Source organism: Salmo salar, chromosome ssa22 (genome assembly GCF_905237065.1).
Source record: "Salmo salar chromosome ssa22, Ssal_v3.1, whole genome shotgun sequence".
Classification (NCBI taxonomy): domain Eukaryota; kingdom Metazoa; phylum Chordata; class Actinopteri; order Salmoniformes; family Salmonidae; genus Salmo; species Salmo salar.
In genome coordinates, this window is record NC_059463.1 from 8,715,349 (window position 1) to 8,731,568 (window position 16,220).

The 16,220-nt window shown below is 41.0% G+C and overlaps 2 protein-coding genes across 5 annotated transcripts; both read left to right on the top strand.

Moving 5' to 3' along the window:
• The first annotated feature begins 3,631 nt into the window (after window positions 1-3,631).
• LOC106582712 (cysteine and glycine-rich protein 1) lies at window positions 3,632-7,545 on the top strand. The gene is made up of 6 exons (XM_014166064.2): window positions 3,632-3,855; window positions 5,267-5,376; window positions 5,930-6,098; window positions 6,401-6,530; window positions 6,942-7,035; window positions 7,194-7,545. Exons 2-6 carry the CDS (start codon window positions 5,268-5,270, stop codon window positions 7,268-7,270), a joined length of 579 nt encoding a protein of 192 aa, XP_014021539.1. The 5' UTR covers window positions 3,632-3,855; window position 5,267; the 3' UTR covers window positions 7,271-7,545.
• A 2,330-nt stretch (window positions 7,546-9,875) lies between these two features.
• LOC106582713 (troponin I, slow skeletal muscle) lies at window positions 9,876-15,309 on the top strand. 4 transcript variants are annotated; one of them, XM_014166067.2, is made up of 9 exons: window positions 9,887-9,931; window positions 12,135-12,248; window positions 13,460-13,492; window positions 13,679-13,685; window positions 13,797-13,838; window positions 13,944-14,075; window positions 14,165-14,254; window positions 14,456-14,632; window positions 14,908-15,309. In XM_014166067.2, exons 3-9 carry the CDS (start codon window positions 13,479-13,481, stop codon window positions 15,010-15,012), a joined length of 567 nt encoding a protein of 188 aa, XP_014021542.1. In that variant the 5' UTR covers window positions 9,887-9,931; window positions 12,135-12,248; window positions 13,460-13,478; the 3' UTR covers window positions 15,013-15,309. The 4 variants fall into 4 exon arrangements, with proteins under 4 accessions (XP_014021543.1, XP_045561239.1, XP_014021542.1 ...); XM_014166066.2 differs by having other exon boundaries at window positions 9,889-9,931; window positions 13,794-13,838; XM_014166068.2 differs by lacking the exon at window positions 14,165-14,254 and having other exon boundaries at window positions 9,876-9,931; window positions 13,794-13,838.
• The last annotated feature ends 911 nt before the right edge of the window (window positions 15,310-16,220 follow it).

Here is a 16,220-nt window from a genome sequence, read left to right on the forward strand (position 1 = left end):
CACAGAACTGCTTGTTGCAATTTTCAATGAGGCTCTCTTGTTCAGATATTGGTAAGTGGACTGGAGGCAGGGCATGAAAGGGATAACGAATCCAGTTATTTGTGTCGTCCGTTTCGGGAAAGTACCTGCGTAATTGAGCACCCAGCTCACTCAGGTGCTTCGTTATATCACATTTGACATTGTCCGTAAGCTTGAGTTCATTTGCGCACAAAAAATCATACAATGTTGGAAAGACCTGTGTGTTGTCCTTGTTAATGCAGACAGAAAAGAGCTCCAACTTCTTAATCATAGCCTCAATTTTGTCCCGCACATCAAATAAAGTTGCGGAGAGTCCCTGTAATCCTAGATTCAGATCATTCAGGCGAGAAAAAACATCACCTAGATAGGCCAGTCATATGAGAAACTCGTTATCATGCAAGCAGTCAGACAAGTGAAAATGATGGTCAGTAAAGAAAACTTTAAGCTCGTCTTTCAATTTAAAAAAAACTTGTCAACGTGAGATGATGGTAAAAAAAACGGAATACTTTGCCCCTTGATAACCAGCGCACTTCTGTATGTTGTAAAAGCGTTACATTGTCGCTGCCCATATCAATGCATAATGCAGAAAATACACGAGAGTTCAGGGGCCTTGCTTTAACAAAGTTAACCAATTTCACTGTTGTGTCCAAAACATCTTTCAAGCTGTCAGGCATTCCCTTGGCAGCAAGAGCCTCTCGGTGGATGCTGCAATGTACCCAAGTGGCGTCGGGAGCAACTGCTTGCACGTGCGTTACCACTCCACTATGTCTCCCTGTCATGACTTTAAAAATATCCTTTCATGTTGTCCTGGTTTCCAGTGGTTTGCAGAAGAGGATGTCTTCCTTAACTGACCCCCCATAAACTTAACGGACATATACCAGGAGCTGTGCCAGGCCTGCCACGTCTGTTGACTCATCCAGCTGCGAAGTAGTAATTGTTTCAAAACATCTGCTGTCATGTCACTGATCCATCGTGAAACAGTGTTGTTTGACGCAGCCATTGTCTGTATAGTTTTTTGGGCCTTTTACCCCAGCATTGTCCCAGCCATATCCGCAGCAGCAGGAAGAATTAAGTCCTCCACAATAGTACAGGGCTTGTCTGTCCTAGCCATTCAGTAGCTCACCATATAAGACGCTTCTAGCCCCTTCTTATTAATGGTATCTGTTGCTTTTATACATGTCTTACTACTCAAAAGTCGTCTTTATTCTCGATCAAAGAACGCCTGTGGCTTATTTTTCAAATTGTCATGTTTCGTTTCTAAATGTCTGCGCAAGAGTGAAGGTTTCCCGCGAGAGAGTAACAGTTAATTTGATTGGATGTTAATTGTTTGACTAGGCTACCTGTATTTGACATTGTGTTGTTACTTCGCTGAACACTAGATGGTTTAATTTTATTTTTGGCAGTTAAACGAGGCTACCCAGGCGAGAAAAAAAAATCAAACGTATAGCCCCGTTGGAAAATATAAATGCACTGTTTGAAAATGTGAAGATATATTTTTTTTCTCCAGCGAGGCGGGGCCATTTTATTTCATTTTATAAAATATGAATAGCATTTTTATTTGGCGTACCCCCGACTTCATTGCGCGATAGTTATTTTAGATAGCGATAGGTATTTTAGAATCCTGGATAGGTATTTTAGATAGCAATCTGGTGCCCAACGGCAGAGTTGATGACGTAGCACACAACCATTTGTTGATGCATGCTACATCTGAGCAGGGGAACGCGACACACATCATTGTATCATCTCTCTCTCAACATGTTTGTCCCATTGAGGGATAAAATAACAGTTTATCCCAACAAAAATAATGTATCTAGGCTAGGTAAAATGATTTTGCTCCAAAACTCCCCAAAATTGTAGGCCTATTTAACTTCAGCTTTGCCTAATGGCCCCGCCCCTGGAGAAAGTGAGTAATCCTTTCTGTAAACACGTTCAGTCTGCAATCATCATAACAAACACCTTATAAGGCATTGTAGCCAAGACACAACTTTCACAGACTAGGGAATGTCACAGACAGATCTAATATCATACTGGCCAACAATCAGAAGCTGTTGTATCTTTAATCAATGCAATACAATGTTTTGCTTTGCATATCATATCTCTTGGTAAGAAGTCCCAGACAGAGGCTATCTTGGATTGCTGGCATGTTATTATGTTTAATCTCCTCTTTCCATCATCACCCTCCCCTTTCCTTCCCTCACTTTCTCCCTCTATCCCTCTCCGTCTAGCCTCATTTACACCTTGCACTAACGTGAATTTGTGATCTGATCAATATGATCCAATCACTATCTGATCAAGGTTTGTCGCATCTACACATTGTATTAAAATGTGTCTCCTATCCATCCACTGTGTCCACATTGTGACCAGATTAGCTAATGCCTCCCTGTATGCAAATTATTTGACAGATATTCTTTAAAAATATTATGAATTTAAGACAATTACTGATGCCATAAGTCAATGGTGCTGCTTTTCAATGATTTTAGAGGCCGGTATCATTATGACTTAAGGGTTGTTCCACCTATTAGGTGCCTTTTGAGGAGTGTAACTTGCTACAAAAAATAAAGAGCACATGTTTTCCCATCTCAAGAGGTTAAATAAAAAAATACTATAATAAGTACCCATTAAGTGTAACAGGGTTGACCGTAACAGGGTTGACCGTAACAGGGTTGACGATTTCATCTTAAATCAGCCATAAATCCCCTTGTGACAGGAGGAATGGAAGCTTGTTGTGTGTAACAGGGAGGGGCAATTGAATGCAAAAAAAAAATTAATTGTGAATAAATGTCTAGCCTGTCTATCTATGCCTGTCTATCACGGTGGACGTGTTATGCTCGACTCGTTCAGTTTTCCACCACTAGACACCAGAAAACGGCCAAAAACAGTAGAACCAGCTCACATGCTCTTACACTCTGATTTGACTATTAGATGTTGAATGTTTCTTTTGAAAATAAAAAAGGAATAGTTTCACCATATTAAAACAAGAGTTCAGTTCTCGTAACAGGGTTGACCTTAGATCAAGAGACAGGTTTTATCCTTACCTTTAAATGAATAACTAATCATATTAAATAAATGAAATGACTTTGTTAAAGCAACAAAATAACTAGGGCTTTACAATGATGATGAAAAGCTGGGAGATATTTTGGGGTTAAGTGGGTTAAAATTTTCCTAGAACTTCCAGAGGGACATGTTAAAATTGTGAATTTTCATGTAAAAAAAACAACATATTTATAGAATTTTCCATGTGGTCTATATTAGAGGACACTTCATTTAATATAACAGGCTTTTAAAATTCTATATTAGTGCACAATTTCTACTTAAAATATCTAAGTCTGGGTTTACATAGGGACGCAAAAGGCATTTATTTTGTGCAATGACCCTTAAAAAGATCACAATCGGATCACAATGGCTTTTGACCAATCACATCAGATATTTTCACATCAGATCTTTTTCAGAGCTGGTCTGATTCGTCAAAAGACCAATTAGTGAAAAAAATATAAGAATTGGGCTGCCTGTGAAAATGCAGCCAACGTGTCTTTTAATTGTCTACACCTGTGGACAAGATCAGGGGTGCATGTTAGCACCAGGTATAAACAGGGCTTCTCTCACTCTCTATTTGTTTTCTCTCTGCATCTCTCTCTCGCAAACCCTTTTCCTTCAGCCATATAAAGCACTTTCTTTTTCTCCTCCTCTTTCACAGTCTATGTGTGTACCCAGCAGACTCCTCCCTAAGTCCCAGCTTGGTTTGTTTCTTTGAGTCCTTTTAGACTGAAGCCACTCCAAAACTCCACTGTCAGAGATCACTCTACAACCAGGGAGTTTCAGCCACAAACACTACAAAAGGTAAGATGGGACCATCTCAACACCTACCAGCTACTGTAGCCACTGCTTTCATGATGCATAGTATACAGTAACAGGCCACAGAACGCATTCAAAATGTTCATTACTATCCAAGACTGCACAGATTCTTCTGCTTTTTTGCTTTAAAAGTGCAGGGCAGATCAGATCTGATGTGCTAGAAACTTACAGGGTAAGAATGGTAAAATAAGTTGTTGTAAGTAGGGAATTAATTACTGTGTGTGTGTGTGTGTGTGTGTATGATGATGACCTCAGCTTTTAGATCATGATGGATGACAGAACACATTGTTAGATGTCAAATCACCAAAATGTTTTGGCAGGGTACATTCATGGTTCTATTTCCTGAGCATCTGCAGGAAAGGAGTCACAACTCAGGAAATTATGAGTAATGTCTGTGACCAGCTTCCTATGTAATGTGTTGCTCAAAATGACATTTTTTCAAAAGCAATATTCTGTCTAAAGTTGCCTGACCTGGTCAGTGACTAAGGTCATGAAGTGACTGCTAACATGTAGTTGAATTGCATTAACATTTTGGTAATTTAGCAGACGCTCTTATACAGAGCAACTTACATGGACAATTAGGGTTAAGGGCCTTGCTCAAGGGCACATTGACAGATTTTTCACCTCGTCCACTCTGGGATTTGAGAAAGCGTCGTTTCGGTTACTGGCGCAATGCTCTTAACCACTAGGCTACCATAAAATGAAGAGAATTTCCTGTTTACTCAAATTGCAGATTAGCACCTTCTGTCTTGGTGACATATTTCAACAAGAGAGATTGAAGTACAATACACTCATCCAACAGCAATTTATTTAAATTCAATAGTAGACTTGATAAGTTGGGTTAGGTCAATGACTGTTCTGAATGAGTGTTCTGGCACCTCCCTAGCCTCAGGAGGAACTTTGAATTTCATGAAAAGGAGAATAAACAGTGAAAGTGCCCGCAGGTACTGTAGCCAAACCCAGCAGCAGTTTTAACTCTAAGGCCATTCCTTTCTCTTCATTTTGAGTACATTCCTAAAATACCATACATTTAGACGAAAGGGTTTCTAGAGGATACCCAGGCTCTGTTTAAATACTGTATGTTCTCTCATCTGTAAACTTGTTGATTTACATGACCAGAACCCTAGTTAAAGTCTGACTGGTTGCACTTCTCTCTTTTTTTGTGGGTTTTTTTTGTGGTCAAGTCACAAGTTCTGGAAAAACTTCACATTGTATACACAGCTTCATGCATTCCTCCTACTGTAGGTCTCCTACCATCCAATGTGTGTCAGGAACTGTAGAAGTATACTTGCTTATTTATATGTAAGGAACTCCTCCCATTCAGTGGGTGTCCAACAGAAGGACCCACATACCGCCCATTTCTATGTAAGGAACTAACACTTCACTAACTCCGCAGAATGCCTTTGGGAGGAGGAAATAAGTGTGGCTGCTGCCAGAAGACCGTGTACTTCGCCGAGGAAGTGCAGTGCGAGGGGAAATATTTCCACAAGTCCTGCTTTCTGTGCAGTAAGTGAGCCGCGTGAGGTCATCCCGTTCTTTCGTAAACCACATTGACTTAACTACTAATGTACCAATTATTCTGAGCTGACATTAAGAGCTCAGGATGGAATGTGAAGTATTTGGCACTCGGAGGAAGCGGAGCATCCAAAGGTTCTCGCTAGCATGTCCTTATTTGGAGAGGGAGAAATGGATGTGTCACAGGCCTTATATGGGAGGAAAGGTACCAGAGTGATCTGGCTCAGATGACTGTTAGTTTGAGTTAACTATGCAACTCTCTTGCCCCCAGAGTCAGAATGTCAAATGTTAAACTAATACTGTGGTGATCCCATAATGTCTTTGCAGTGACTCAGACTCTAAAGAGTCAAATGTCTGCAACTACATGGCCTGTTGCTGATAAACATAACACGAAATGACCTCCAATTGGAAGACTGTTAGTATTGGTCTGTAGCTTCTAAACTGCTTGTGTTGCTGATGTTGCTGATATGGCACAGCATTGACCAATCAGTTCAATGCCACTAAATCTGTCTGCCTCTTCCTGCCTAAAATATTCTGCTCTTAGTGGCATGTAAGAAGAACCTGGACAGCACAACGGTGGCCTGCCATGTGGATGAAATCTACTGCAAATCCTGCTACGGCAAGAAGTATGGGCCAAAAGGCTATGGCTTTGGTGGGGGAGCAGGCACCCTGAGCATGGACACGGGGGCACATCTTGGAATCAGACCTGAAGAGTAAGGAAGTAATCTTAGTTGTATGTACACTCCATACCAATAGGTCTACCAGGGCTATTTCCACAGCATTGCTGATATTCATCATTCCCTTCTAATAAGGGACTGATTAAAACCTGGGATAACATAACATTACATTAATTAATCAATCAATTAGGGATAAAGGAAAACCTTGAGGCCTGACTTGAATGCTGTTCTATGTAGTTTAATCATAACAAATCTAACCACAGTAAGTTTGCCCACAGTGAGCTGCATAGTGTTAGTCATTACATATCCAGTCAGATGGTCCGTTTGTTCATCAACAGGCAAGCAGCCCACCGCCCCACCAACAACCCCAACGCCTCAAAGTTGGCCACTAAGTTTGGCAGCTCAGATGTGTGCCCGCGCTGCGCCAAGGCTGTGTATTCTGCCGAGAAGGTGCTCGGCGGTGGAAATGTAAGTCAGAGTTCTGGGCTGATTCTGTTTTTTGGAAGGGGGAGAGCTACATTATGGGTAGTCTCCAAAACCCTGCTTCTCCTGAACATCATGGGGTGGTTTCCTGGACTCAGATTAAGCCTAGTCCTGGACTAAAAAGCACTTTTAATGGAGATTCTCCATTGAGCTTGCTGTCTAGTCCAGGACCAGGCTTAATCTATGTCCGGGAAACCGCCCATATATTTAACAGTATTAATGGCCATACTGTATCAACGGCTGCTGTGGCAGTGGGTCAACTGAAATGCATGATTGGGAATATCTTATCTGTGTTCAAATACTGTAATGTGAAGGAGAAGTACCAGTTATTGTTGACATACTGTATCTGTGCAGCCCAGTGCTGAGACAACACTTCTCCTAATCTGTCTTTTCCAGTCCTGGCACAAGAGCTGCTTCCGCTGTAGCAAGTGTGGGAAGGGGCTGGAATCAACCACTGTGGCTGACAAAGATGGAGAAATCTACTGTAAAGGTGGGTGTACTCTATTTCTGAACTTCTACTGTAAATGCATCAAAACAGAATTTAATTAAACTAGAGAAAATACAAATACTGTAGCATCTGTTATCAATTTATGTCCCTTAGTATTTATATACATTATTATATCAAGTATACTACCTTTTCATCCACAGCATGTTATGCCAAGAACTTTGGTCCAAAGGGCTTTGGGTTCGGCCAGGGGGCAGGAGCTCTGGCACATGCTCAGTAGAGCTCAGGCCTCCTCAGACTTCTAAACATTTGGACTGCAAATCCCTGGATTCCCCAGTCAACCCGTGTAATCCGGCTGTCTCATTCCAGCTACTGGCAGAGGCTCAATAGCAACACACAGTGCACAGTTTACCTATGTGCTTACCTTACCAGCGGAGTTAAAAAAAAACATGAGCAGCTAAGATTTGGCATTAATGAGGTTAACCACTAAGGGAACCAAGAATTACCAGCTTATTCACTTTGGCCTATTAAACTCCTTTTTGCAATTTGAATATACACCAAGTGAGTCAGTTTTTATTGACAGTAAAATGGACACATCCTGGTTTTGTTTGGCAGTTGGTGAGTTTGCTTAATGGGGCAATTTATCAGAGGCAGAGTGAAAGAAGAAAATCATAAAGTATTGTAGTCCAAGGCTATGAATTCTGAAGACTTGCATTGATCTTATCCTATGAGATGTACTGTATCAAATACTGTGCACATTAAAAGGTAACAAACTAAGAGGAAAAAAAACATTGTATTGAATTAGAATATGGGATAATTGTTTGGGAAATGGTCTTGAATGACAACGGCACATCTGGCCACAAAGAACCTGGTTTTTTTTGACATCAGCACAACCTAGAGTCAGAAAAGGAGGTGCATATGATAGGTAAACGATACAAAACCTTGCTGAAAGCATATTCAACTGACAATCTCTTAGATTACTATTGGAACCAACATTTAAGTTTATTTTATGTTGGCACAAGATGGCGGCAAGGTTTGAGCAGTATAAACTAATGTAAATCATTTATCCACAGACAAGTGTAAAACTAACTCAATCCACGCATTCTGTGAATGTTAGTCCAAAATGTATGGGCAGAGCTGGAAAGTTGCCTGTCAGAAGTATTACAATTTTAAACTTTCAATCCGTCTGCATATTTCAATACATGGCATATGGGCGTATTGTGAGATGCCCAATGGGCTGGATGATTCACTCATCTTCAGAGAACCTGAAAATCAATGTTCCATAATTAATACAATGGGGAAAATATTGAAACTTTATGGGTGATGGGAAATAAATTGGTACCATTTAAGGCCATGAGTCAACCATTGTCATTTGATGAGGAGAAGAGCTGTCTGGGTAAGTTATTAGAACAATTTTTACCCACTGCAAAATGCAACGGGGGCACTATAGAATTCCACTCGTACAAAAAGAGGAATTCCTTTTCAATTCAGTCAGTGGTCGCATTGGAAGTGTTAATGTTTTATTTGAATTATAATTGGCGGGGAACTCAGACCCGAGATACATGGAACTTAATTCCCTTTTCACAATCGTCGAGCATTCTGACCTACAATTTAAACATGAGGAAACGCATGTGCAAGCCATTTTGTGGTGGAGATCACAAATGGAGGTGTGGCAGATGTGTACCATAGGATGAGCTATATAAGAACAGGCCCATTGTAATGGCTGAAATAGAATTAATGGGATGGTATAAAACATGTTTGACTCTGTTCTATTTACGTCATTACAACAAGCCCACCCTCCTATAGCTCCTCCCACCAGCCTCTGGTGTATACAAATAAATGTTCTGATCTTGACATGTGCTGCGTTCATAAAATTGTGGGAAGGTGGTATTTACCACATACAACTGGGAAAAATCTACTTGAACACCCCTCCAACTGGTAATTAGTGTGAAACTCTTATCCCTGCGCTCCAATTTCTTCCACATGCTGATGTCACCTAAGGAAATTACCTCAACAGCACAATTGGCAGAGTAAATGCAACAAAACATTCATTATAAAAAAAGCTAACTATTTGAGTTTAACTCTATAGTTTACTAGCATGATAGCTGTACTGTTAGTTTGTGGTTGATGCAGCTTGTTGGGCATTATCCAAGCCAGCATTTCTCAAATAATTAAAAACAAGTGAATGCATCCAACTGGTATTTATTGCTTTCCCACATGGGAAAGCATTAACTCCCTAATTCCACCACCTTTACACAAGGTCAATTGAACCTGTCTGTTGCAAGTGGAAAAACAGTTTTTTCTGATAGAAATAACGGCATTCTCCATGCACTGTAATTAATAGAATGATACGAGCTATTGATAAGCGCTAGCTAAATGGGTAATCTGTTTGGATAAGGGGATTGTAAATATAGGCTAAATGACAATTAGATATATTTTACCTTATGATCTCTGGAGATACAGTAGAGTGAAATGCTGTGCCGTTATGCAGAATTTAATGTATGTATGGCCTTATAATTTGCAGGGATTACATTTGAAAACACAAATGGCATGACAAGTAATATGTTCTATCTAGAATGTTTTAATAATCGAATTAGGAATTCGATTAATTCATAATTAGTACTTATCAAATTAGTAATTTAACACGATATCAATGGTTTTAATCATACGCACCGACTTTTCCTACAACGCGAAAAACAAATTCCGTGCCATGTGTTCGCTACCAAATCTCATGGTTTATTTGAATCCTTTCTACGGTAATTTAGCTGGTTTAACAGAAATTGGAAACACAACACCTAACCCAACCGACAATCGCCATGTTTTTCAAAATGTTGAGGAAATGATTCCAGTAGTCATGTGACTTGTATCTGCTCTGTGATTGGATGATACAGACCGCAATGCTGTACGGGAGTTTGTGTAGTTTGTTTGTCCCCTAACGCTGGTATGTACTGTATACAGTCTTGTACCCTTGACTCTTCTTTCATATATCCGTTTTTTTTTTAAAGCAATTTAAATTATTTTGAATTAATGGTTCACCCTAGAGATAATTGTACCTCTTCAACATTTGGAACCACGCGACCAGCATATTGCTGAAATGTGTATGCTAAAAATAATTTGGCGCTCCAGTTCCGAAACCATAACTGCAGAAAGAGGGACACAGCCCATCTGAGCCCTATTAAATTGATTCAGTCCGTGCAAAGGAGCCACACCCGCTACACGCAACAGCGCCTATTCAACCTCAGGAACCTTAAGAAATGTGGCTTGGCAAAAAAAAACGTTGATTTGATTTTGACGGAGATGGAATCCATTCCTATGACAAAGTATTGCAACTGTTTAGTCATAATCCCCTCCGTGTAGAAATACATGGGCTGCTCGTTTCAAATCGACAGCACTTTGGTTGATCCTGCTGCCATATATACATCGGAATTAAAATCAGCTGTCATGAGATGCATCAGTAGGCCTAGTTCTCAAGTGACATAAATCACAACCGACAGTCTCCGTATTGCCTGGTACAACAGGCAACCATAAATGGGAGATAGGCCTACTTGCTTCTAGACAAAAAAAACAGCAGAAGCAGAACTTTCAATTTCAGGCCTGCAAGTTTGCAGCAACTTCACATTTTGTCATGGGGTGCAGAGAAGATATAGCAATTGTATAACTCATTTCATGCCATTTTTTTGTAGCAGCCGCGGCCCCCTAAATGGTCACTTATGTCTAGGGCTGGCCCTGCGCACATACACAAAGCAAACCAAGCACTTAAGCATCCGACAACCCAATCAGAGTGGTAGAATCAGATGGTGATACACTGGTCTATGTATAGTTGGCAGGACTCTGCTATTGTGTGGTGGATATGATTGCATTCCTTTCATCAACTGCGGGGCTTAACATTGTCTGCAGTTAATATTCTAATCAGGCCGCGGGGGCCTGCTGTTCTCAGGGGGCAGCGTGTGTCTGCAATACCTTTCTCATTACCAGCCAACAGATCTGAAATGCAGGGTGAATACAACCCAGGGCCGGCTCCAGGCATAAGCGAAATAAGCGGTCACTTAGGGCTCCAGGACGCTAGGGAGCCCCAGACCCCAAAAAATAACTCAGTCGGGGTCTCAACTTACTGTTGAGAGTTAGAATGGTAGAATACACAAGGTGCAAGTTTGAAATTTGGTTGTGCATCAGCAATTTTTCTCTTGTTATGTCAGTAACTGACAGTCACTCAATTAGCCATGTTTGCTTACAATTTTCAGATTGGTAAGTTAGTCTAGCCAGCTATCTAAACTTGTAGTTATCATGGCCGAATAACGACCGGGCAAATGCCCAAAGGCCTTGACCTCCAGGTGGCCCCCATTGATTTTGTTAGTCACTCTCACTCAGATATCATTAACATGACATATGTCATGGAAATAGGTGTAGAATTGCAGGACATTTGCTTTAAAACGGCAACATTTTCTCTACACTCCATGGCAAAATGTGTAGAATTGCAGGAAATTAACTTTAAAGCTAACATGTCTCTCTGCTGTCAAGAGGGGGCCCACTAAAATGTTTTGCCCGTGAGGTGGGGGAGGGGAGGCAACCAAATCTCGCTTAGGGCCCCCAAAAGGCTAGAGCCGGCCCTGACACAACTGCTTGCAAAACCAACCCACTGGATCATATATCAAGGCTCCATCATAGTCAGAAAATAGTAAAAAGCAGAGTTGTGTTCATTTGGACAACTTCCTCCACTTGGTATTCATTGCTGGCTGTTGTCAGTTGAAGTTACTGGCACTGTCCCCAACCAACAGTAAGACTGGGCAGGGTCTTTGCAGTAAATCTGACATGATCCTTTGTAGCTCAGTTGGTAGAACATAGAGCTTGTAACGCCAGAATAGTTTTTTCTATTCCCGGGACCACCCATACATAAAATCTATGCACACATGACTGTAATTTGCTTTGGATGAAAGTGTTATATTATTGTGATACCTGATAAGGAAAGTGTCTGTCCCCACCTGGCACAACACACAGCCCACTAACACAATGTGTTATCACTGAGCAGCTGCTGGATCATGACCTACAGTACCAACACCACTGGAAAGTTCAGCATCATAAGCATTGGATAAGGGAGACCACTAGGGTGCGTATGTGTGTGTGTGTGTGTGTGTGTTTCTATTTAGGGGTCCCAGTGACGGGCAGGAGGGACAATGGGAGGCTGAGTTAAATACTCTGGTGCATTCTTCTTCCCATCACTCTGAGCCTCTACAGGACTTCTCCAACCTTAGCAGAGAAAGGTAAGACTGGGCTCCTCTCTGAATGTGATATTGTGTAGACAATGCTTAGAGCTTTTCTGTAGTTCCTGAATTTGAGGTTTTCAGGTCTGATAATTGCAGAACGTTATTCATTGTAATATTTGTTATTATCGGTGTATATACGTATGTATTTTTTTAAACTATTTTGAAAACATCTCATATACTTTTAGATTCTATTTACAGATGATCAAAATTAAACTGTAAATCAGTTGCAAATCTAAATAAACATTTTAGGGTAGGCCTATTAGAAAAATCTGGAATCAATTTATATTTTCTGTCTTTTTTTTTTACAATTTGTTTAGAAAATGTATTTAGCAATTTCAGGTTTCCAACTTATTTGAGTTTTCTAATGTCTCTCTTGTTCTATTCATTTGTCTTTTCTTTTGGGAAAGATTCTTTTCTGAGATTGTTTTACAGGTTTTTCTATGTTTTACCAGTTATTTCTGTAAAGTATTCCACACTGGTTTCCCATTACTAATCATTTACACTGGATTCCCATCTAAACTGGACACTGCAACATTCCTTAATGGAATTGGGAATTCTAAAAAATAACTTCCCAAATCCAGACCTCCTGGTCTATTTGTGGAGCATTATCCAGTGAAAATAAGCAGGAGAAAGCCAGGGTTGTTATCTGTCTGGAATAGTTACCATGCCAGGGCTGATGCACGTCTCTCCCCCTGTTTGCAATCACTTTCTTTTGGGGGGGAGTGCCACTGTCAGCAGAGAGAGGCGGCAGGGGGATGGGTCACAGGCCCCAGGCTCCAAGCCAGAGGGTCAGATGTAGAAGTGGGGACTGGTGATGTAGACCACTTGGAGCCCTGAGCGACCACTTGACCTGCTGATAATGTACTGTAGTAGTTGGAGAAAAACAACCCATGGCTAGATAGTAAACAACTATGACCAAATGGAAACATGCTCTATAGTTCATTTAGCAAAAGAAGGAATGAATAACAAAAACAGCTACGATTTAGGTGTTTTTCAGTCATATTACATGAGTACGATAGCTACTTTTCATAAAGTTGACAATACACTGTAGAATCATGCAATTACTTTGTGTTGCATATCAGTACATTGAAAGCTATGATAATAAATCAATGGAACTGAAATGGGAGACATAATTACTGTAGGCTTACAGGTGCAAATGGTCTCACTTGTCAAGTTCTTCAGAAACAGGTTTTATTTTTGTCTTCTAGGGGAATCTACATTGCCAAGATGCCGGAGCAAGTGTAAGTGTATTCTATTCCAGCGAACCCCTTCATGAGACGGGTCAGACAGCACATGCCGGTTCATCTTTAGAAACACTATCAATGACTGCCTGATCAATTCTGTGTGCCACATTCGGAAGTATTTCAGATCCTTTATCTCTTATGCTAAATTATGTTTACACTAAAATGTGTTTTTTTTCTTTACAGACAAGAGGTGAGATTTCCCTAATTCTATTGCATAAATGCCAATACACTGATTAAGTGAGACATTAATTAAACAGTCAATCTATGACTAACTTAATCAAATTGATTCATCTTTTTGAAGCGAAAGTCGAAGATCTCGGCCTCCCGTAAGCTCATGCTAAAGGTGAGTCTATAGCCACACTATGACCACAGCAATAACACTTGACTGTTTGGCAACTACCTCAGTCATATGAGGCCATACGTTTGAAATATTTCAATGTGTTTTCAGAGCTTAATGGTGGCCAAGGCAAAGGAGGAGATTGAGCAGGAGATGGTGGATAAAGAGGAGGAGAAGGAGAGGTATCTGGCAGAGAGAGCACCTGCCTTACAGACCGGTGGCATGTCCTTTGCTGAGCTCCAGGTACTCCCATCCATGCACACATTCAGTAAACCTATTGACTACATTGTCCTGGGTACTAGATCATTGCAAAATTCGAATTTCCCCAACAGGAGTTATGTCGGGAGTTACATGCCAAGGTTGACGTGGTGGATGAGGAGCGATATGACATTGAAGCCAAAGTCATGCACAACACCAGAGAGGTACAGTGCCTACTGTACCTCTCTGCCGCTTGAAACATACCTTCTAAATATGGTTCATATATCCACGACATGGTCGACTCCAAGGGCTAGCTGTAAAAATGGTGTAATCTGAGATGCCTTTTGTGTAGCCCATAGAGAAAGAAGCCATTTTAGTTGTATCTCTAGGATGGGGTCTACCTCTTCTTTCCACCTGTCCCATAGATCAAGGACCTGAACATCAAAGTTTTGGACCTGAGGGGGAAGTTCAAGCGGCCCAACCTGAGGAGGGTAAGGGTCTCTGCTGACGCCATCTTGCGCTCCCTCCTGGGCTCCAAACACAAGGTCTCCATGGACCTTCGTGCAAACCTCAAGTCAGTCAAGAAGGAGGACACAGAGAAGGTAAGTTTAGTTTTTCCTGGTAGATTTAGTGTGTCCTCATAAGATCAAAGGCAGCAGGCAATAAATAGTGTGATGCAACGATGAGTTTTGCTGAGTTTGTATAATATACTGCCTGGAGCTTTATTTCAATTGTCAATATTTCCCTCAACCGGTGGTAATCTATATATCAATGACAGGAGCTAACAGTTTGTTCTTGAAGCTGACCAGGCTGATATACTGACACACTGACATCCTGCTGACATGGTAGTGACTGCCATTGTGTGTACGCTCTGCAGGAGAAGACAGTGGAGGTGAGTGACTGGAGGAAGAACGTGGAGGCCATGTCTGGCATGGAGGGAAGGAAGAAGATGTTTGACGCAGCCAAAGGCCCCCTCCAGTAGACAGAGAAGAGAATACTCAAAATGTTTCTTTCATTTCTATTAATCCTGAACATTCAAATTGTGTTAATGGTTTAAAGTCTGGTTTCGGTGGCACTACAATGCTTGTATTTATTGTTTAGCAAGGCTTATACAGTACAAGCTGTATGCTGCTACAATCACAATGTTCTGCTTCATCCTCACTGTTAATATTGGCCTGAGAAGAAATTATAGAGTAAATTATAGTTTGTGCAATTCCACTCATTTTGCCATGGGGCAGAGAAATAATTTAGCAGTTCTAAATCTTATTTGGTTGCCTGACACCTGAATTTCATTCCGCTGCTCTATCAATCGCGTCATACATTGTCTGAAACTAGAAGTCGATTGTGCTGATGCCAAAATGTGGGGCGTTGTAGAAAACAAATTCATCAGCGATTGGATCATCTCCAACCAATCAGAGTATCAAAGTTGACAAGGTCATCATGCAGGGCAGGTTTGGCCCGACACTTTCTGGGACCAATCAGAACGGCCAGAATGTGTTCGCATTCTACAAGACGTCAGGGAGGAAAGCAAATCTAGACTCATCGTGAAGAAGAAACGCTAGTGGGTGTGGCGTTTGGCCAGAGGGATGTGGATGGGTAGTCAGGCTACTAATGTGATGCAATTCAACACATTTTACCATGGGGTGGAGACAACTTTTTAGTGAATGTGAGATAGTGAGAGCGACTGACACAATTATAAACTGGTTACCAACGTAAATAGAGCAGTAAAAATAAAAGTTTTGTCATATCTGTGGTATATGGTCTGATATACCACAGCTGTCAGCCAATCAGAATTCAGGGCTCAAACCACCCAGTCTATAATGGCCAACGGTTGGGTCTAATCCTGAATGTTTATTGGTTAAAAGCACATTCCAGCCAGTGTCAATTCCACAAGTTACCACTGGCTAAATCTATGATGTTAAAATGCCTATTTACTCAGACTGTGCAATCCACTGTCTCATCAACCCAGCCAGGCAAGTTATAAACTTGATCTCCACAATAAAAAGCATCTAGACATTATCTCACATTCTTTTAGACTAACATTTTGTTTTCAACAGTGGGGATTTGTATAAACCTTGCTGTCTGTCTCCGACATTTGCAACACTGTTTCAATATTAACATTCAATCTCCAGCTGTCCCATAGTAAGGAACGTGTAGGGGTTGGGAGTCGGGACAAGACAGACAAGCAGG